Consider the following 21,625-nt stretch of genomic DNA (forward strand, 5'->3'; position numbering starts at 1 on the left):
TTAGCATTCTTGGACCTTTGGATCATCACTGGTTAATAAAAAATGATGTAATTGTTTATGACACCCACTCAGCTCTCCTTTCTGCATTTTTTTTTTTTCACCACTGCAATTGTTATTGCTTTTCTGCCTGCAATAAATTATGTCAAGTGGTCTTAACAAGCAAGTCCACATGGCTTAGTTTTCTTTTCATCTTAAAAAATGAAGCAGGCTCTTGTATTTTTTCATATTAGCAAAGCTAAAATCAATACTTTCAGACTACCTCATGATAAACAGAAGAAGCAACAGAGCTAAGATCTACAAGGAGTAACCCACATGATTTTAGCCTTTCTCTTTCTCTGAGAAAGTAACCCTTACCATGCTAAGATTAACATTAAAATCCTTATTGATCTCCATTGGGATGAATTTCTATTCCAGAAATATGTTGAAAAAACCTCAACAAATGAAGCAGAACTAAGTAGTTTTGCTTTTGCTTTGTAAGATGTTGCAAATGTCCCAGGTTTTATTAAATTAGGAAAAGTGTTTTTTCTAACAAAACAACAAGATTCAAAGAAAGGAAGAGTTACGTACACCTGAATAAGCAGAGGGTACTTCTTGGATCTATCAAACTGCGGAGGTAGAAGCATTTTGTACCACAAAGCTAGAAAAGACAAATTAAAATTAGATTCTTAATGGTTGAAATGATTCCTCTAGGCATAATCCAGAGTCCGGGGTAACAGTATATGAACATGAATCAGCACACAGTTCACAACGCACAAACTGTGAATCACAGAACTGATACAATTAACTGTTTATATTGAGCTGTTGAAGAACAGCCTTGAAGAAACTCACTTTAATTTAGCTATGCTAAATTATTACTTCACAAAAGTCTAGCTTTTCAGTTTTTCCAGGTGCCTAGAAAAGCATAACCATTTTAAGATTATCAGATATTAGTTTTGGAAACTTTACACTGATTTATTACCATGGGATACTGTTGGTAAGTCACTACTGAAAAAAACAGTGCAAGTAAATACAATGCAATACCACAGGAACAGCAGCATACACTTCCCATTTTATTACCTCCATATTATATTGTTTTTACACAATATTTAAAGTCTTTACCAACAGTATTAAAGATTTTTTAAAAACGTGCATTATGAAACAGATCTATTTTAACTACTATTTTACTGAGAGATAACCTGAGGCATAGACAAATCAGCTTTTATTGAACAGGGCAGAACTAGGGCTCTTCCCAATCTCACAGGCTAACAACTTTGTTCAACAGAAAGACAATATTACTGTAACAAAATTAAGGCAAAATATTAAAATGGTAAGAATAAAAAGTACTATAAAGATATGTCATTCTTACTTATACCATCCACTTCAAGCTTATTAATTTCTTCTTTTGGCAATCTGATATCTTGCAAAGCAGACTGCAATTCCCAATTGTCTTCCAATACTCTGAGCTCTAAGTAAAAGAAATGCCTGAATTATTAACTGATTTATTCTTAATTTCTCTTCAGTAATTAAGATTCCTTTACTTTGTGTTATTAGAACAGAAAGGAAATCTGTGAATTTTACAAGCAGAGTAATGAAATCCACTCAGACACTTCTAATTGGGCTTGATCACATAGCTAAATGAAAGAAAAGCACTGGCATTGCAGTGCACAAATACTCGTTAGATTTTTATAGGATGTACATTTTGCAATGCAAATCATTTCACATGTTGCCTCTGAGTGTTAGAGTCCCGCATGTTAAGAGGAAACAGCTTTCTCCTGCAGATCCCTCATCCCAGTTTTGTAAAATGGGGGAGCAAGAAATGCAAAATTCATGGCACTGTGCAAAACACAGTCCTGTATCTCCTGCATCTCCTCTCTGCTTATCAGACTAACATCAGTTGAGCCTCCGAGACCCTTGGGCAGTGTGCTCAAGCACACGGTCCTCGGGAGTATCTTGGTTCTGGGTAATGCAGGAAATTCAATTTCTCAAGGGGTTATGGCAAAGCTTCACTTAACCACTGTACAATACAATACATTCCTACACAAAGACACCAGACTTACCATCTCACTGTTCTTATTACTGCTCACTTAGTAAACCTTTTTTCCTTTTTATTCTTTTTAAAATCTAAACAGTACTAACATTCATTGTTTTACTTGCTTTAGACCAAATTCAGTTACATAATTTAAAAATTACTGTTTAAAATTTAATTACTTACAGGACAGATTGCAGAATTGGATATTATTAATCTGTTGGTTCTTGTTTCTTTATGTATTTTCCCACAAGTAGTGAGGGACAAAGAATATTGGAAATATAATGGAAATCTGTGACTTTTAGCTTCACTTTCAGAATGAAAGAACCTTTTAAAACTGCAGGAGATTTTTCTTTTTTACTTTACCTTTCCCTTCTCCTTGTTTCTGTAAATGTTCAAAAAAGTACAAGAAGTATTCTTCTCTCAACATACATTGAGCTAGGTAGTGCTTAGGACATGCCAGAAATATAATACTGGAATTCGTTCTTTCGAAGTACTCTTGACAAGTTTTGCAGATTCAAGTGGGTTTTTTTATGGCTGGAAGATCATCCTGCTTTTGGATTCTCATGCAAACTCAGCTGAACCCTTTTCCAGCCTTCCCCTTAAAACTCCTGAAACTTTCCCATTACCACAACTGAATTGTAGGCATTGTGGAAGGAACTTCCAAACTGAGCTATGTCAGTTTAACTGTCTCCTACTAAAATTCATGGGTGATATAGTTTCAAAATGCTGCCAACTGCAATGAAAATGGATTTACTAAAAATAGTTTTGCACCAGAAGAGATTATGAAAGCAAGGAACTGAAGGAAAATTAATTCTAGAAAGGTAATGAAGAATTTAAAGAGAAGCCTGAATTTGTTTTGATTCCTGAGAATAACAGCACATAAGAGGGAGGGAGGCATGATGAAACCAGTGGTGAAAATCCATTACAGGAAACTGTTCTCTGCTGCAGAGAAGTTAACACATAACTGCAGTTGGGCACTTAAATGTAGTTCAAGCAATGCATAGCTTGATAAGATAGTAGGGGCCCTCTACACAAAGGTAACTGAATCAAAAAACAGAGAGGTATAAAAATGGATTAAATAAAAAAAATTATCCATGCATGCATTGTATTTAAACCTTTAAATCTATTTAAACCTTCTGCAAAAGAAATACCAAAACACAATGTTTCTATATCATAAGTGCAATAGACATGTTAACCTATCTTTTCCATTTGCAAAAATTTTAAAGTGGTTACAAAATAAGATGTACCAACTGCTGCTGGAGTCTAAATAATATGATGTTGCAATTCACTGACTTCTACATGAATCACCACATATTAGGTTAGTTTAACAATATTGCAGCATTTGTCTTCCTCATGTTTTTGAGTGTGTTTTGGTCTGACAACACTAAGTTATCAGTGGGTTATCAACGCATGCTGAACTGTAAGGATCATTACAACTACCAGCTCATTTCCACTCATTATTGGGGAAGGAAGGGGATACTAAATCTCTGAAGTTTATAAAGAACCAGGCTAGTTTTCATAACATTCCAGGAACTGAAGACTTAAAGTTGGAGAAGAACTGTTAGGGGAAAAAAAAAAAGGGACAGAGAGAGAAGATTCACTACATCACTACTGATGCAATCAATATTATCATAGTTAGAAAGTTCCTGCTTGACTTGGTTGCAAACAGTCTTCACTAGCAGGCTACTCAAAGAATAAGGGCTCTGAATGTTTCTTGCTGAAGATCACACTTTGTCTCAATAATTACACCTAGTCTGAAGCAATTATTTTAACTGATCATCTGAAAGAGCTTCTGCTCTTCTCTGACATCTCTACTGAAGTCATTGATCCAAATTCTAATTAATACAGCACAACAGGTCAAACTGTAAACTCTAAATAGTATGCTACTGTCTTTTGTTTAAGGTAGTGTTGCCTCATGAAAAAGAAAGTCTTGTGTTCATCCAAATGTGAAAAGGAATATTCTGGAAATCACAATAATGTTTTCTACAAAGTTTGATGCAAAATTAGGTTGACAAAGAGATGCCCGTGGTTCATTTTGTCTATACTGTGTAAGCAGGAAAAACAGCAGGGTGTTATGGAAGTGCTGGACTCAGGAATTGAGATAAACACATTAGTGTGTTCATTCATGTTTGGACTTTGCTGATGAACATAACTAGAAAAACACTAGTTCTTTTAATACCAAACAAGATGAAAGGCTTCTTGATCACAATCCTAAGTATTGTACAAGAAGACCTTGATCTGGATAAGAGGTAAAGGAGTATACCAATTGCTCACAAATAGGCAGGACACTTGCAGTACCTCTATCACCACGGTTCTCAAAAAGAGTAGAAATGGGAATCCCAGGACCTGTAGTAAGAATGATAAAAAGTCAGTTTACAGTTTGAAGCTGGAATTTGGTGATGCAGTGTGTATTACATTAACATTGATAACTGACAGGAGCTAAAGAGCTCAAAGCTGATGCAAAAATCTGAATCTTCTCTGCTGTATAAGTCACTAGTCCCTGCTACAATACATACAGTACTGTGTGTACAAAGACTTGGCATTGCTCAGCAAACATAATAGAAGCAACTTTAAATCTACTAATGCTTCCTCCCTAGAGATGGAGTGACATCTAGTTAATACCTGAGATGTGATTACATAAGGTGAATGCAGAACTAACAATGTGAAACATTCTTCTGAGAACATGTCACATCCTATCTGTGAAGGTGAGTGCCTTTCACATGGTGATGACCTTACTGACTATTTTGTGCAAGAATGATTGAAAGGTGTTGTTATTTGCTGCATTTGGTTCTCTCCTCAACAGAAGTTCTAAGGAACTTTTCAGCTGATCAGTCAGTGCAGAATCACAAGAACAGTAAACTTTATAAGAAGTACACGAAAGGAAAACCTTGTATCCTTTTAATCTTTTTTTTGGATTGTGATGTCACTGTTTTTTGAGTACAGCAGTGGATCACACCTCAGATCACTGAAATCACAATCACCTAATTTATTACAAAAGAGCTAAGACTTCCTTCAATACTTGTGTCTTGCAAGCCATTCAATGATCACATATCTTGAACTGAATTTTTCTTAGATCGTTTATTAAAAATGTCCTCAGGTGCTCTGTTTAAATAGCCAACATTTATGACTGACACAGGTCTTAATTTCAATTGGGAAACACAGTAAAGTAGTTTCTCACAGCTAATTTTAATCACATAAACTGGAAAACAGTATATGTTTCTAAATCCTGCTCTGGCTGCTGCAAGAAAAAACATGGCTTTCATGAGCTGGATTAAAATCTGTTTTGTGACATGAAGGACATTAACAATTTCATTTTAAATTCTCAAAATCCCAAGCTTTTTGTTGAAAAAAAGTAAAGAAAATCCTGAATATATCTGTATTTACTGAAACATCACAACATTTTTGAACATTGAAAGTCTCTTTCTAGAAATCTTTCCTGGTTATTGTGAAATTTCTGTGACTCATACAAAAATCGTTTGGGGTAATCAGCATTGATAGTGCTGATAAATTTTAGTGAACAACTGATTATATGTTTGGTCCCATGTCATACATACCATAACAGATCAAGGCATAATACTTTGAATGTTCACTGAATCTTGCTGTATAATACTGACATCTCTCCTTCCTTAAATTGCAAGTAATGCATTGTTTTCTCATAGGTTTACTTCCAATGCTGATTCTAAGAGAAAAATCAAACAAAGCAATCATTATTTTGCTAAAATTAACTTTATATTTGTCCAGCTCATATTCTTGGATGCAGGCCCTGTACTTTCAGAACAGTTAATTTAAAAATAAATGCTTGGTCTTTTTATCAATTTTCCCCCAAGAGTACATTTAAATGTTAGATGGCATTTCTCTCAATTGTCAGATAGAATCTGAGGTTAAGATTTAGTTAAAATAGCTTGTGAAATTACACATTAAACATCTTGAAACAAAATTGTTTTATTGACAAGTCCAGAGACATCTTCTATTAACCTACTATCATTAAGATAATACTGATAACACTTACTTGTAAATATTCCTTCTTCCTGGATAGCCTTCAAATTCATTGCTTGAATAAAAACTGCAAATTCATTTATATGTTAGTAAATAATCCATAAAGTGATGACCTATGAATGAGCATCAAGATAAAAAGCTGTCTTGGAAGGTAATTTAGACTTTTTGAGATTTCTGCATGCGATGGAGGAATAGTTAAGCTTATATACCTTTCATCTTAATAAATCTTTGCTCAGACTATGATTAGGTGACACATAAGCCATTTTAATAGGAGTTCTATCTTAATTCTCATGAGCTACTATCTCCAATTATGTAAGCTGCCTCTGTCTATACAGTGAGCTGAATGAGAGATCATATAAAGACAAGTAACTGCAAATTGTGTGAGGGTTAACCACATGATTAAATTAAGTGTTTTTTAAATAAGCTTGTCTAAGATGGGTGATAAAAATAAATAGAAAATTGAGGGAAATTTGCAAAGAATGTTTCATAAGTAAATAATGTTTACAAACCTATGCAGTGCCTTAGCATACAAATTTGTTGTGGATGCATTCAGATAAAAAACAGATTACACCTAATTATAATCTGAGGAGTTAACAAACGGTGTTCAAATGATTAAATATTGCTTTTACTGACAACACTCCTAACCTTTTTACTTCATGGCACTTACATTGCATCATTTGTTATTCTGAAAATGTATATTGCCTCCCATTCTCCACTTGTAACTTGGATTGCATTCTCCTGTGTAGTGAGACATTTAAGTTACTGAATAGTGCAGAATTATTTCAGGACAGTAGATCAATGTAGAACACTTGGCTTGACTTACCACAGAGCCGTTGATGTAATGAATATGCTTATAACCATTTTTGTCACTAAAAATTTTGTAGTATGAACTGCTGTCTGATGTAAAATATGGTGCAGAAACAAAGAACTGAAACAATGGAAGAAAAACAGCAGATGAGACATAAGACTGTCCAAACTGTTAAGCAGATTATGCTACACATACTAAAAGTAACAAGACTATTTGATCAGTTCAAACTTCTTTGCACAGGTTTGTACCTGTGATATTCAATCTCCCCGTGATCACGTTACAATTTCTGTCATTTTAGATTTCTTAAATCTATAATATAGGAGCTCCCTCCTTCTAAATGGAATAATTTGTACATTCTGAATGACCTTTCTTTAGTTATTTAAAAACAGGCAGAAATAATTTTTAACAAGTAAGTTTCTGAATAATGCTAATGTTCATGAAAGGTACCCAGCTGATATTCTGAGGACCTCAGTTTGTCTGCTTCACTGAGCAAGCACAGCATCAAAGACATGGATATCTGAAGTTTCCCATACTATTCCACTAATTTTAAAGAAGAGATTATTCCAGATAAAAATATTTCATTACACTTTCACTTCCTTTCAAAGAATCACATCTTTACTAAAATTGTCAGTCAAGGTTGAATTACTGCAAATCTAAGTTTTGTTTTCAAAACATAAAGATATGAAGATAAAGGAATGACCTGAAAGCACTTCAAACATAGACAAATGTTCCTGAGTGAGTATACCTTTTGAATAATATTAACTCAAGCTCAACTGGGACTTGTGACCACAAGTTAAATTCTCCTGGAGACTGTATCTGTGATTCCTAATACTTGAAAGCCTATAAAGGCAAAAGCTGGGATTTATGTATGTGTGCAAATTCTTTAGCTCTAATAAAAATCTGTCATCAGAATCTCGAGTGAAGTGTCAAAAGCTCTCTTCTATGTGCTGTTGATTCTGAAAGAGTAAAATAAATAATTCTTGTAAATATATGATCTTCTCATTAAAACATCTCTTAAGGGACAGTGTACTGAAAACTGAATCTCATTGTTAAGTCCACTACAGGATATTCAGGCAGTGAGAGGTTCACACACTTGATTCTGTTAACTTCCCCTGCCTGAAAGTAAATATAAGCAAAACTACATATTCACTGTTGGAATACAGTCTGTATGACTGTAAATCCTGATCTCATGATCTTACAATTTCCTTGTAGGTTTGTTTTCACTGCGAGTTGCTGAAGGTATATGGTTGTCTAGGGTTACTGGGCAGAGAAAACATCTTTTGCTAAGAGGTAACTCCAAAGAAGTATCACCTGCCATTCTAAGGAGCATATCTTACCTTGAAGGTTCCCCTTAGCTGAAGATGTGCAGTACCTGGCACTAAAACTGTTCTGAGTGGACAGGTTTTATTCTTAAGATACTGTGATAGCCTGTTTTATCCTTTGCCCTAATGTCACCAGAGGAATTTTACATCTATTCTTAGACTCCAGAATGCTTCTAATGATTTCACTGCCCTGTAAATCTACCTCTTTTCATTAATTTCCTCCCTTCATTAAATTCTGTCTTGACCAGCTTTCCTGTCTAGTCAGTTGGTTGGGATAGAAATAGGTTTTTAAATTTAGAAAGCAGAAAGCCAGATACTTCATCTAGCACAGCATTAAAAACCTCAGTCCTACAGTGCAACAAGTCTAAGCAGTAGTGCTGTATGTCTCAGAAAAACTCTGTTCATGTTTCAAAACACTGATGGCAAGATGCAGGAAGCTGTAGCTTGTAACTGAATTCAAATAGAGTACAAAAAGAAAACCTACTCCGCCTGCCCATCCTGTTTGACTCTCTTCTATGTGCTGTTGATTCTGAAAAACAAAAGCAAACGTACACTCTTTCAGAAGATTGAGTTTAAGGAGATTCAAAATCTTCAAATAAATCAGTAGCTGCCTGTAAAAGAGGATTTTAGAATATTTGCTATAAAGGTTCAGGGAGTTGGAGGTTGTCTAAGTAAATAATATTGCTGTATTAAGGTAATTACATTAATTAAACTATTGTTTTAACAGCTGTCATCAGACCTAAATAAAATTTAAAGCAATTATGCAACTTTTTCACTGAAAATAAGAATGGAAAACTATTTAATATCATTAATTTTTTGGCAAAAATTCAAGTAAAATAATAACAGCAATATTAACAGTAAAAATTTGGTTTAGATTTTCAGCTTGTTTGTATTTTCTTTGATTTCAGAGTTGAGATGTTGATTTAGAGCAGTGGTGATGTGACTACTAGGTATTCTGAGACTATGAATATAAATTTAGAACATCTTAACTCCTTGTTCTTAAAGCTGATTTGGAAACAGACTTATGCTGAGCATCAATGATGCAGCTAAAGGTGCTTTAACATTTGCACTTATGTTTTGCTTGTAAAGTTTCTAGTGATATATTTAAAAAATCTGCATTCAATCAACGTATTTCTTTTTTTATCTTGCAAATTTTTCTTTATTCTGTTCATTCAATACAGTATTTCTTTACAGTTTGAAATAAATTTAACAAATTTGCTTTTTAAGGAATATGATTTGTATTTCTTACCCTCAACATAATTTCACTACTATTTAAAATCACGTGTTCTCCCTTCTAATTTAATCCCCTCAAAGTAACTTGAGGAAAAGTTGCAGGTCCTTGTCCCTTAGAAGACTTGTACTTTGCAAGGGCTCCACTGAGCTACTAACTGAAAAGATAGAATTTATTTCTTCTTAAGATAATAAAAATGGGATGTATTGTTTTATATCTGCATCCTAACATTATTTTCCTTTCTCTAAATTAAAACTCAGATCTTGATGATATAGTACTTTAGGGATATACTTAAATTCTCTCATTTGAGCAGCCCCCATTCACAAAGACATGCCTACCTTTCACTCATATGAATAGTTCCACTGCTCATATTGGTTTCTGTGGTCTAGTCACATGAGAAAGAGTTGAACATGTGAACATTTCTGATGAATCTATACTTTGGGAACATCTTGTAGATTACATTTTGTTATTATTTTCAGATACATAAAACATAGCAAGTTTATTGTACATTAGAGATTCAATGCAATCTGAATTCAACAAGAGAACTATTTTTGCCAAAGGAAATGTTCAGAGATATAATTTCTGATGGCAAGTAGAGCTAATGCAGCAGTCCCATCTGTTCACACTCCGTCGATTGGCCATTTGTGCAAACTTTAATGTGATAAAAGCATTGTATCACTGTTTAAATATAGAATTATAGAAACGTCAGTAGTGACTCCATAAATAAGGTTTCATGGAGAAATGCAATTAAACAAGGATCATGAACAAAGTCCTGAAAGATGTTAATTGGTCTGGTCTGGTCTGGTTCCAGCAAAGCAATTAAGCACATGCTTAATTTTAAACACATAAACAAATCTACTGAAGTAAATAAAACTGGTTATGAACTAAAAGTTAAGCTTGTGTTAAAGTACTTCACTGGATTGTGGTAGAATCCTAGAAACCTTATATGTTTTTTCTTTCCATTAAAATACATAATTATTAAAATAAAGCTTACTTTCAGGCAAGGTAGAGATTCAGTGTTAATGAACCTATAAAATGGAACAATTACTTAGGAAATATAGCGAATGCTGCATGAAACATGGCTTTTTCCCTACTAAATTACAATATTTCTCTGTGGAATACTACTTCAATGGCAATGTTTTTGAAGTAACAGGACCTTAAATTCCCTTTAAATTTGCAATAGTTTTCATGTTAAAGAGGAGTAAAAATTATTTTCAGCTTGAAAAGGCTGCGTCAATAAACTCTGAATTTATAATTTATCAGTTATACAGAATGCTTTATTAAATATTCTTGTCTTTTATTTCCAATTAGTTCAAGGTTTCATCTAATGTTAGCTTTAATAGGTGTTCTGTACCATGAACCCTAAGAACAAGACAAGCCAAAAGCACCAATACTAAAAGACAACAAATGAGATCTCTGTATTAAAGTTACTGAAATTCAGAGTTGTCTTTCCTTCAAGATCTATATGAATTTATCTGTGTGTACACTTCTCAGGCTTTACAAAGCAGAGCACAGCTTTCTTTCCCAACTGGCTAAATCATAGAATGACATATTGAAACCAAATGTAGGTACTGTTGCAATTAGCCTGAAGTTTTCTTTTCAGATCTGATCGTGTTTCTGAAAATTTGCCTACTTTCTAGAACTGTATGATTTGATAAAACAAAAGAATTTCTTCTTCCAGAAAACCTGCCTTACTCTTAATGTGTATGTTCTTTCAAATAATTTAACATTAATTTAAAAGGACATGATTCAGTCAGGCTTAGTATAGAATTTCAACATGGCATAATAAGATTTTCTTTAAAAAAAATACAGATACTATATGGTTTAACTTCTGAAGATGCTAACAAAAGAAGGAAATAAGCAACATTACTGAAAGCCTCTCCATAGCACTTTAGGTGGTTGATGTTGTTTTTGTTTTGGTTGTTATTTAAGTTTCACAAAGAAAAAATGTGGTGCTTTTATTTCCTGGAGTAATTGATATTTTTCACCCCTCTTCCAGCAATTAAAATACTAAAAAATGTATCACTACTAGTAAAATATTATTGTGATAAAACACTGAAAAAATAATTATGGCAGGGATTAAAAAATGCTAATTTCAGTAATTTTAAATTTATATTTCCAACCTCATTACCTCAGGACAGTCCCAAGTATTTGAATGCTCTTTGAAGTCACAAATAGCTAAGACTGAAAAATTCTGTATTCTCTTCAGCCATTGCACACAGATTCGAGTATCTGTTACCCAAGTAAGCCAAGTAAAATAGTGATCACTGAAATAGGAAAAAAAATTAAAAAGGGAGAAATGGTGGTTATTAAACAGCAGGAGTATAGCAGCATTGCTACAGATTGCATTCCCCACATTTCTCTTTGAAAAACAGCAGCAAAGCTTTCACTGTTTTAGGGTACTTTTTTTATTCTCTGCAACAATGTACATATGGACGGCCAAAAGAAAAATGCAATATTTCTAGTTAGCTTCTGATCCTTCCAGGGATTTAATATGACAGTACACTGTTAGATAAAGTACAACTCAGAGGTTCAAGCACTTAAAACAAATAGACAAAACCTTTTTTCTAACCAAGAAAAGACATATTTGAGGGCACACTACCTGGATGCTATGATTGCAGGAGCTGGCACCTCCTTAGGACCATATGCTTCAGAGTAAATAGTGTCTACAATAAACACTTTAACAGTAGGATTTTTAGCTCCAGCCTTCAAAGAAAATGTTTTAGGTTATTAAAACCAGGCTCTGAATAATTCAGATTGAGGAAAAATCAAAACACTTTTTGCATGAAAGTAGACATGTAACAAAATATGAATTCAGTTGAGTATAATAGAGCAAATAGTCTTATAAGATCTAAGACACTGCAGCAGAAGTACATACTTAGTTTTCTATCATTTATATTTATATACATATATATAAAGAAGAAAACCTTTTAAACATCTGAGTTTAGTGCCTTTCTCTACAGAAGACATGCTTGGTGGTAACGATTGTTCTGTTTGCAGTGGGGGTCTTTGGAACACACATTACACTGACTTCAGCATGAAACTCCAGTTTATTCACATGATTGCAAGTGCTGTTTGACATCCCAACTGGGAAATGGTTGCTTAAACTGATTTCATGGTTGCTTCTTCACTGCATACATTATCAGTTTTTTAATTCTTCTCCATGTGTGGTCTAAGCCATCCAGTTTTACTTTAGAACTGTGACCCAGCTGACAGGTGAGCAAATTCTTTAAATACATTAACATGATCCCTTACAATCATATGAACATGATAAGAGTCAGGAGAGCTTTCTAATACATGCAGAAGAAATGCCAACCCAAAACCCTGTTGCCTTAGATCTTGCACTTGAAAGCAATTAAAATCCAAAGCCCCTTGAGATCAAAAAGCACTATGAAGTGTGCAAATAAAGTGAAGCCTTTATTTTAAAAAAATAATATTAAAAAACCCTAGTCTCATAATTTATTTACTATAATGAAAAATAACAACTGCATCGTCTAAACACCAGAATAAGTAAACTGAATTGAAAACTAGAAGCACTTTTGCACATGCTTTTTACCTACATGAGTAATTACATTTATTTCACTGATATTATATTTAAAATATAAAATATGTTTTAATATTATATTTAAAATTTTGTATGTACCTACAGCTGTTCAGAGCTTAGACTGAGCTTGTTTTCTTTTATTTAAGTCACAACTGATTTAACCACAGTAATACTTAAGGAATTAAGCATAATTAATTTCCTCATTGTCATAACTCATTTCTCAACAGAAAGGAAGTCAAAAGAATGATAAAACTTACCTTTGGGTATGGGATAGTTATTTTCCTAGGATACTGGTCTTCACCAAAATATGAATATTCAATAACTGGTATGTCAGAATCATTAAATTGTACATATGCTAAATATCTTCCACTTGGAGACCACCACAGTGCATATTTTGTTGCTAGCATCTCCTCTGAGAAAAAAAAAATTGTTTATAACTGTAATCTACCTTCCAATCTATTTTAGCACTCTACTCAGCAATCTAGACACATAAAGACAGTTACACTAAATAAATAACATCAAACATCTTAAAACATGCACACAGATCCCACTTAATTCACTTGGGATTTTCCTGTGTGCATGATTTTTTAAAATTTTTTTTGGATGCACTGAAGTGCCAAATTTTCACTGAAATGAAAACTTTAAATATTAATTCTCAGCCTCTGCCTTTACGTCAGAAGGAAGACAACTTTATAGAGTTCTGATATTGTTTCAGTAACAAAGACTCAGGATTTTAGTTATGTGTTATAAATACAAAATTCATACATTGTACAGTAAATACAATCGGAAAAGAAGTAATCCTCAGGGCTGAAAAAAAAGAGTATCATCACAGACATTTTAAAATGGATTGTGAACACTGGAACCAATCTGAACAAAGCATTTATCATGTTGTTGCCCCTCAAGATTTACTTACCTTCATAGACCCAGTCAGGAATCCCATTAAATATTTCATTCTGTTTTCCATCACTAGTTATTTTAACTGGTGCCTCTCTTGGACTTTGTTTCAAATAGATATTATTCTGGTACACATATACCTAAAGACAAGAAAGTTTTTTTTAAGAGTACAGGCAATAACAGGATTAGAGCAAAATCTTCTGCAGTCAATACTCCTATATTACACTAGCAAGACTAATGAATACAAAATGGGAAATGGTACACTAATAGCCCTTGTAAATTCTGCAAGAGCTGGTACCTCAGCAAATAAATTATACATTGCAGGCTAAATTCTGTGTTCAGTAAAAATTTTAGAACAGATTTTAAATACTGCATCTGTAAATCTCCATTTTAAATTCATGTGTTACACAGCATCAAAGGGAAACCAATTGGTTTTCAGGCCTTGAAATTGCATTTAATCTTATATAAAATTATGTTGGTCAATTCTGGATAAAGACTGGTGAGCAAACTGAAAAACATAATGTACCTGGATTATTCTTCTCTTGAGACACATACAGTAAAACCTGAACAAGTTAAAAGTGTTTTCTTTGTCGTTATTTCTCATAACTAAGATTAATAAACAGGCCTGTCAAAAATATGGCCTAATATAATAAAAAGACTAACAATCAAAGATAAATGTCTTTTAGCCATACAAAGCAAATTCATTCTAAAACTTAATTATCTTTACTAACCAATTTGTGTCCAACGGGTGACCAGGATATACACTGAATTTTATGTGGAAGCTGATTTTCTGTTACAAAACCACTAAAAAAAGGAAAGAAGTTGAAATGGCTTTTCGTGCACAGTGCAAACGGATCATTATGCTGTACACTAAAAAAACAGTCACAAAGTCATTTTCTAACTGCTTATTGTTTCTCGAGCAATGCACAATTAAGGCAGGCAGAGACATGCAGTTAACACGATGGTGTGCACCAGCACTGGCAAAGGCTTAAACTTACTCCTTTGAAAACCTATGCAATAGCCTAAGGAGCCAGCCTTATCTGTTTCCAAATGCTGCACAAGCACCTGCAGTCATTTGCTGTAGCTGCAGTCTGAGTTACAGTCTCAGCAGGTTATTGGGAAATGTAAACTCAGCACGCAGTGAGGCAGGTGCAACAGCAGCACATCCAGCATTTGTTGAGAATCCCAACTCCCACTGGAGAGAGCAGCAGCTTGCAGCAACTTTTTCCGGTCACCTTGAGCCAACTTCCCTACTCACAGCAGCTTGCAGCAACTTCTTCCCGTCACTTTGAGCCAACAGGTGCCCAAGAATGATGCAGCTCAGTGCAGTCCCTATTGCTCAGAACTAAGTACATTTGGTCATGCTGCTGCTTTCAGCATAAAAAGGTGACTGCAGAGGCAGATGGCCTCCTTTGGATTTGCTTTGGGCAATCTTGGGAAAGAGACCAAATGCCATGGGACAAGCTATAGACTTCTGAGAAATGCAGGGTTGGTTGTTACAAGAGTTTTAGGGAAGCTGAAGATTAGACCAATGATAAAAAGAATGAATTTGTAGAAAGGGATGGGGACAAAAGAGAATATTGAGCAGTGAAAGTATTAGGGCATGAAATAGAAATCAATCCAAAAAGAATGTATGATTTTTCGTAGAGAACATTTTGTTTTTCTCAAGCAAACAAGTAACCTGACAGCTTTAGGCAAAAGCAAAGCAAGTTGGTAGTCACATTACTACAGTTTTGGAGTGAATGCTTGCAAGCATATCACTACAGTGCATGCACCACAGCTCTCTGTAAGAAATATCGGGCCTTACCCATTTATGAGATCATAAATATGATATGATGCTGTATAAGAGTATCTCCACAGCTGCATAAATGAAGCAAGAGAATATTATTAGCCTTGAAAAAGATAATCTAATTACAAATAATCAGCTGCCTCTTCACAGCCTATCCCTTTCTCAAGAAAGTACCAAGAAACATTTATCTATGGTAAACGCAATTAACAAAATGCTACATAAAATTAAACACTACATTAAGAGGTATATTAAAATAATTACCTTTGAATAATTGCTTTCCAGAGCTATGAAATATTGGTCTGATGACATCATATAATTTGAAGCATTAACTTGTTTCTGAAAAATTAAGAAGTAGATTAGATTCTAGTCTCACTCAATTTTAAACAGTAACTTGGAACACAAGGGCACTTTTCTGCCTTTTTGTTAACGCAAAAGGTACATACCATCGTGCTGTTGGTCAGGATGGTGGTCGCGTAATTAATGTCAACATTGTAAAGGATAATGTCATCCTCTGCAGACTGATGAAGATATTCATTATCTTCATAAACAAGATAAAATGTTCGTTACCTTCACAGAAGATACTCCACAACATATCTGTTCATCAACAAATTCACACCTCTTTCAAATAATAGGTTTTCAGCAAATATCTTTTGGCATCTACATAAAAAGTGATTTTCTTCTGATGATGCTGAGGTACAGACTTATCACAAAACTGTCTTCAGGGTTCTTGAGATTATACACTGCCCAGAGGATCAACTATTTAACTTTACAAGTAAATGCCAGATTTTATTCTCATGTCTGATCAAGAATGCCAGCGACAGACCCATTAGAAAGTCAGTATCAAAATGTAAAAGTTCTAAAGAAAAATACCTTTTCTTATCATTTTACCAGAACATTCTCATTTGTATATTCTGCAGATAAAAGCAGTACCACACAACTGACACTGCATGATTCTGCCCTTACTCACAAGAGTCCCACAAAATAAGGGCGAGTGGGCTTCAGTAAAAATAGAATTTAACCCTGCCTTAGCTCAAGATCTGAGCTATAGTTTGGTAGAGAATAAAGATCAGAATTTAAGTTTCAGATTATTATTTTCACTGCCATAAACAGAAAGAATGAATTACATATTTGGTGTAGCTAGAAAACAAGACCTAAATAGGAGCCTGAAACATTGTGAAGATGTTAATTTTTAGGCAATTAGATCACCCTTAGATCTTCTGAGCACTCTTGTGTGATTTGTGTAACAGTATTTGTGTTTAAAATCATCCTTAGGATGAGATATACAATTTTAACTCCTTGTTTCAGAAGAGAAGTAGACATATGGAATGCTGTAGGCATGACTATCTATGGAATCTATGGCATGACTTTTGTGTGAGTTTGTGACTGTTAAAAGGAAAGATAAGTCTAAGTGAGAAAGCTATAAAGAGAGAAGAAGAATATTAGGTTTAGGTGATATGCTGCCTACATTCTTCAGACACTCAGACAGAATTCTAACAAACAGTGACCTAATTTTTAAATCATACAAGTGATATCTACATACTTTGAACTGCTCATCGTAAAATTGAACCACTCAAACAATATCTCACTCATAAGGCTTTACTTCAGTTCTAAAATTGTGGGCTAAAACTAGCTTGGTGTGACTCCATGTGAATGGGCACTATGCTTGTTGCTACTGGCAGAGAACAGTGCTTGAGGCAGCACAGAGATGGGAGGAGTATGTGTGCTAGAAGGTAATCAGGCGAGCTCCAGTCTCCCTGGGCTGTGCAATTCAATGATACAAGAGCAGCACTTCAGCCACACACAGACACATTTATATCAGCAGCAATTAACTTCATATCTCCACCTTAAGGAACTTAGAAAGTCAGCTTTATTTTCCATGCAATATCCTGGAACTCAGGAATTTCAGCAGTGTCAGCACTTCCTTAAATGAAATTAGAACAGCTGGCCTCATTGCAGAGCCAGGTACTACTGAAAACAAAGAACAGGGCCTGTAAGACAGACTACCTCAATCGTTACAAGCGGTAAGTGAAAAAGTGCTGTGAAAAGCATAAAAAGGAGATTGCTTAAGGATGACTGACACATTGACAAATTTCTTTCACTTGCTGCAATGAATATGACAGTAAAAGAAATAAAACACTGAAGGCCCTCTGTAAAATTATAGTTTATACTTGACTCAGACATGTCTGTTGAAACATCAAATACCTGGATTTTCTAGAATGACTGACAGAACAGTAAATTTCAACCATAAGTTTTGACTAACACATTGTTTAATTTCATAGTTAGCATTCATTCAAAGTAAAGCTGGAAGGAAAATACATTTCTCAGTCTGTGTAAACCAGTTTTGAAATATATATTAGAAAGGCTTATCTATGTTTGAAAAAAGATTTTACTTACCTGACACCCAATATGGAAAAAATGTTTTATATTGGAAGTTTCCATTCAAATAATCCTCCAAGGTAAGAGCTCTAGGACCATCATCTGTGTTGACAACTAAGCATAAAACAAAGATTTTCTGTTAATACCAAGAGGGAAAAAATTTATTGGTCCAGTGTTTTGTTTTTCCTGCATTTAGTGCCATGCAACAGTGAGGATACCATAGTCCTGGAGGTATGCAAATCATGAGTGCAGCAGAAAGGAAAGTTCCCTGTTGCTGTACTGACAAGTTCCTTTCGTCTCTGAGAGACTCATCTTTGAGAATGCAAAATTAACTAGACAAACCAATTTATTTCAACCATTTATTAATGCAGACACATTTACCTGAAGACCCTGTGAGTCCAAATAAGCCTTTTCCACACAAAAGATAAATTAAAGGTTGCTTGGTTTTTCAATTTTTTTTTTTAAGCATGGGTTTCATGAACTTATAGAGGCAACTATTTTAACCAGGACCTTCACACGTCCAGCATATGGTCAAACAATAGGCTGCAAACTCTAACTTCCAAGTTTGTACATGCCTCATTAACCATAGTTAGAAGATAGCTTGCAAAATAATCACCATCCACATATATTTCTTAGTAGTCATATGAAAAACATTGATGAAGGAATGCAGGTAAAAATAATGCTGAAAAGTAAGGAATGAGTGAACCCAAACTTGAACTTTTTATTTAATGTTGCAAAAGAAAGTTGACAATGATTCTCATAAGAAGACAGGTACTCAAATATTTGATTTCCAAGCAGGTCAGATAACTGTATTAAAATAATGAAATAAGTGGAGGCTGGTTTATCTGGCTCTTGTCTGGCTATATTTTTCCCCAAAGCTAAACAACTTAAGCTATGGCATATTTCAAAAGAAAATTCAAGGTCAATCAACTGGATAAGAAGAGGATTATGCTGTGCAGTTCCTGTGTAGACCCTATGCAATTCACAGGAGTGAGAATAATCAAAATATTTAATCCTCAAAAGACACATGAATTGTTCTGATAAAGGCCAATTTTTAAAGTTCAACAGCATAATGATGGCAGCTTTCAGGTCTAGGTGTCCTGGATGCTATGCTCTCTCCTTTAAAATCAAAGGGAATTCTGCCAGGGTTTTCAGAGGTAGCAGAGATGTCACACTGCAGCTTAGTAGATCTTTGCCACTTCCCCTGTTTGTTCCTTCAGAGCTCTCAGATGACAGTCAGATAATCAAGATGACTCGTTGCTCTCAGGTTTCATATCATGCTCCATCACTTGCTCATTAGTTGCCCTCTCTGTTAGGCTCACACTGACTTCCTGAGAAATGTTTCTTCCTACTGCCTTCTATGGTACTTTGTAATGACAACACATATTTTCTTCTGCTAAGTGACTATTATTTACTGTAGAATACACATGTCAGGTTGACTGTTGACACAAGTCTTATCTGCACTAATGCAGAAGAAAAACTGTCACAAGGAATAAAACTGAATGCCAATCCAGAGGCAAAAACCCGTCCCTATAAACTCTGAGCTAGCACTATATCCAGAAAATATCCCAAGAAGTTCACTAAGAAGTTAATCCTTCTGGCTAATACTATGACTGCATATTACAGATCTTTGATACACTAATGATAAACATAGAAGATGGCAGACTTTAAAAAAATGCTCAGAAGATCATTCCAAAGAATTCAGTTCTAGTTATGTTGAACAATGATTAATTATTGCTATCTCTCAGTTAAAATTCTATAAGTGAACAAGCTTATTAGCAAAAGAAATCAAGATCTATTTCCAAGGTTGTTTGTATAGAAAGCTTAAAATTTGCAGTCCTTTTTGATACCTTAATCTGGTAAAATTACCTGGTTCCTTCTCTCATCTTAAGAGACAAGCAATATTGCAAACTTCTAATCACTGGTAAAATTTTCACAGCTCTAATTCAAACCTTCCCTGTGTTAGCTATGTCACCCTTACTACTTAATATTCCATGAGGATTTATTATGACTGCTGATTTTCAAAATGTGCCCACTAAGATGTGAACTTCTACCACTGTACTGCAAAAAATTTGAAAACAACTATTTCTCACTTGAGTACTTACAACTTTGAATGCTTGTTTTTAGGTAACAGCTTTGTTTATATTACTAGGATTATTCAGTTTCAAAGACTGGATATGGGTAAATCAACACAACCCTTTATATTTCAAAGCTCTCCTGGCTTGTGGCTTATTCCACATGTTCTAATGTGCACCCTTATAAATTGTGTCTAGTCTTGCGAAATTACAGTAAGCATACATAATAAACAGAAGGTGTTGTTGTTTCTAAATATAGTTATTTTTATATGTATGTGTATATATATAAATGCATTTTATATGCATTTAACATATATGTATTTTTATAAGTATTTTATTTATCATCCACTGATAAACATCAAGTAGAGGACGTGACAAAGGAAAACTGGTTAGCACAGTGTTATTGTCTGCTTCTGGACTAGAATTTCCATTCTTATCTATGTGGGCTGATGCTGAAGCACAAGCTCCTCCAACATGAGGAAACACAAAACTCAATTTAGCACCAGAAATTAATTCCAATACTCCTGACCCTGCTCCAAAACTTTGGTCACACTCAGCATCAACTCACATCAACTGAACCTGCTTTTCCACTTTTGAATTTGGCTGAGGTGTTGCAGAGAACACAACCTCTTCGTAAGAAACCAGCCGCTCACCACTTTGTGGCTGAGCAGCAAGCTCTATGACCAGAGCTGTGAAATCAGAAAAACAGGGATTGGGCCTCAGGCCTAGGCCAAGAGTACATAGGGAACAGAAACTTTCACACACATGACTTTGGACATTCATTAAAAATAGCAGAAGAGATTAAATCAAAGCCTAACCAATACACACAGTTAATTGGAACTCTGCCTGTGGTTCCGTTATTGCTTCTCAACTGCAGACAGGTATTTTCTTTCTTTATGCTGCAGAGGAAGAGGACTAGGTACACCAGTGTACAAGTGAAAAGCTCCTTTCTGAACCATCTAGAGTGGCAGTATCATAGCTGGGTTATCACTGTTAGGTAAATCCCACCACACATTCCTAACTCAGAGATGTGTCAAAAAAGGGTCAGTGATTTCTTAGGCATGCATGCCATTTGCTACACTGATATTGCCCGCCTTGCTCTTCTGAGCCCCCCAGAAATTGTCTAATACTTGCAGTTGCAAGTATTTGCCTCTTAGTATCCTCTCAAAATATTATTTTCCCGTTAACTTTTGAGAATTTTTGACATTTTTATACACTTGCATGTGTAAATCAAAACCACCTACCACATTTTGAGAAGTCTGAAGAACGTGAAATTACTAGAAACTTAGCAGACAAAACCAGAACTAAATCCTCCTTTCATTTTTCTTTGCAGATTTCTTAAGTAGAAATTTATTTGGTCTGTGTCTATACATTTCTCATATGCAATTAATTGTCCTTCTAGATTGCCACATCCTTTCAGTTGAGCAGTGGTAAAGCCGGAATGCACAAACAACATTCCAGCTGTGTAGCCATTTCCTGTCTGTCTCCAGCTCGCAAAATTTGTAACTGCAAAATTAATTTATATTTCTTCTATGTAAAACTGATCAGTAGACTACTTAGAATTCAAAAAGTTTAAGGCATT

At 34.6% G+C, this 21,625-nt stretch overlaps 1 protein-coding gene across 1 annotated transcript in view; it reads right to left on the reverse strand.

The window, feature by feature from the left end:
• The window catches only part of LOC311155683 (prolyl endopeptidase FAP-like), a gene marked incomplete at both ends in the record, with an annotated part of 37,181 nt that overhangs the window by 12,366 nt on the left and 3,190 nt on the right, over positions 1-21,625 (reverse strand). The window contains 17 exons of the mRNA XM_084209051.1: positions 568-637; positions 1,346-1,444; positions 4,307-4,354; positions 5,563-5,687; positions 6,018-6,071; positions 6,672-6,742; positions 6,828-6,932; positions 8,619-8,663; positions 11,497-11,632; positions 11,968-12,071; positions 13,167-13,321; positions 13,823-13,943; positions 14,535-14,607; positions 15,611-15,663; positions 15,854-15,928; positions 16,036-16,130; positions 17,987-18,082. Coding sequence (XP_084065177.1) covers positions 568-637; positions 1,346-1,444; positions 4,307-4,354; positions 5,563-5,687; positions 6,018-6,071; positions 6,672-6,742; positions 6,828-6,932; positions 8,619-8,663; positions 11,497-11,632; positions 11,968-12,071; positions 13,167-13,321; positions 13,823-13,943; positions 14,535-14,607; positions 15,611-15,663; positions 15,854-15,928; positions 16,036-16,130; positions 17,987-18,082 — 1,525 coding nt within the window. The remainder of the gene's footprint in view (positions 1-567; positions 638-1,345; positions 1,445-4,306; positions 4,355-5,562; positions 5,688-6,017; positions 6,072-6,671; positions 6,743-6,827; positions 6,933-8,618; positions 8,664-11,496; positions 11,633-11,967; positions 12,072-13,166; positions 13,322-13,822; positions 13,944-14,534; positions 14,608-15,610; positions 15,664-15,853; positions 15,929-16,035; positions 16,131-17,986; positions 18,083-21,625) is intronic.

This window comes from Fringilla coelebs (assembly GCF_963513975.1).
Source record: "Fringilla coelebs genome assembly, chromosome: 7".
Classification (NCBI taxonomy): Eukaryota; Metazoa; Chordata; class Aves; order Passeriformes; family Fringillidae; genus Fringilla; species Fringilla coelebs.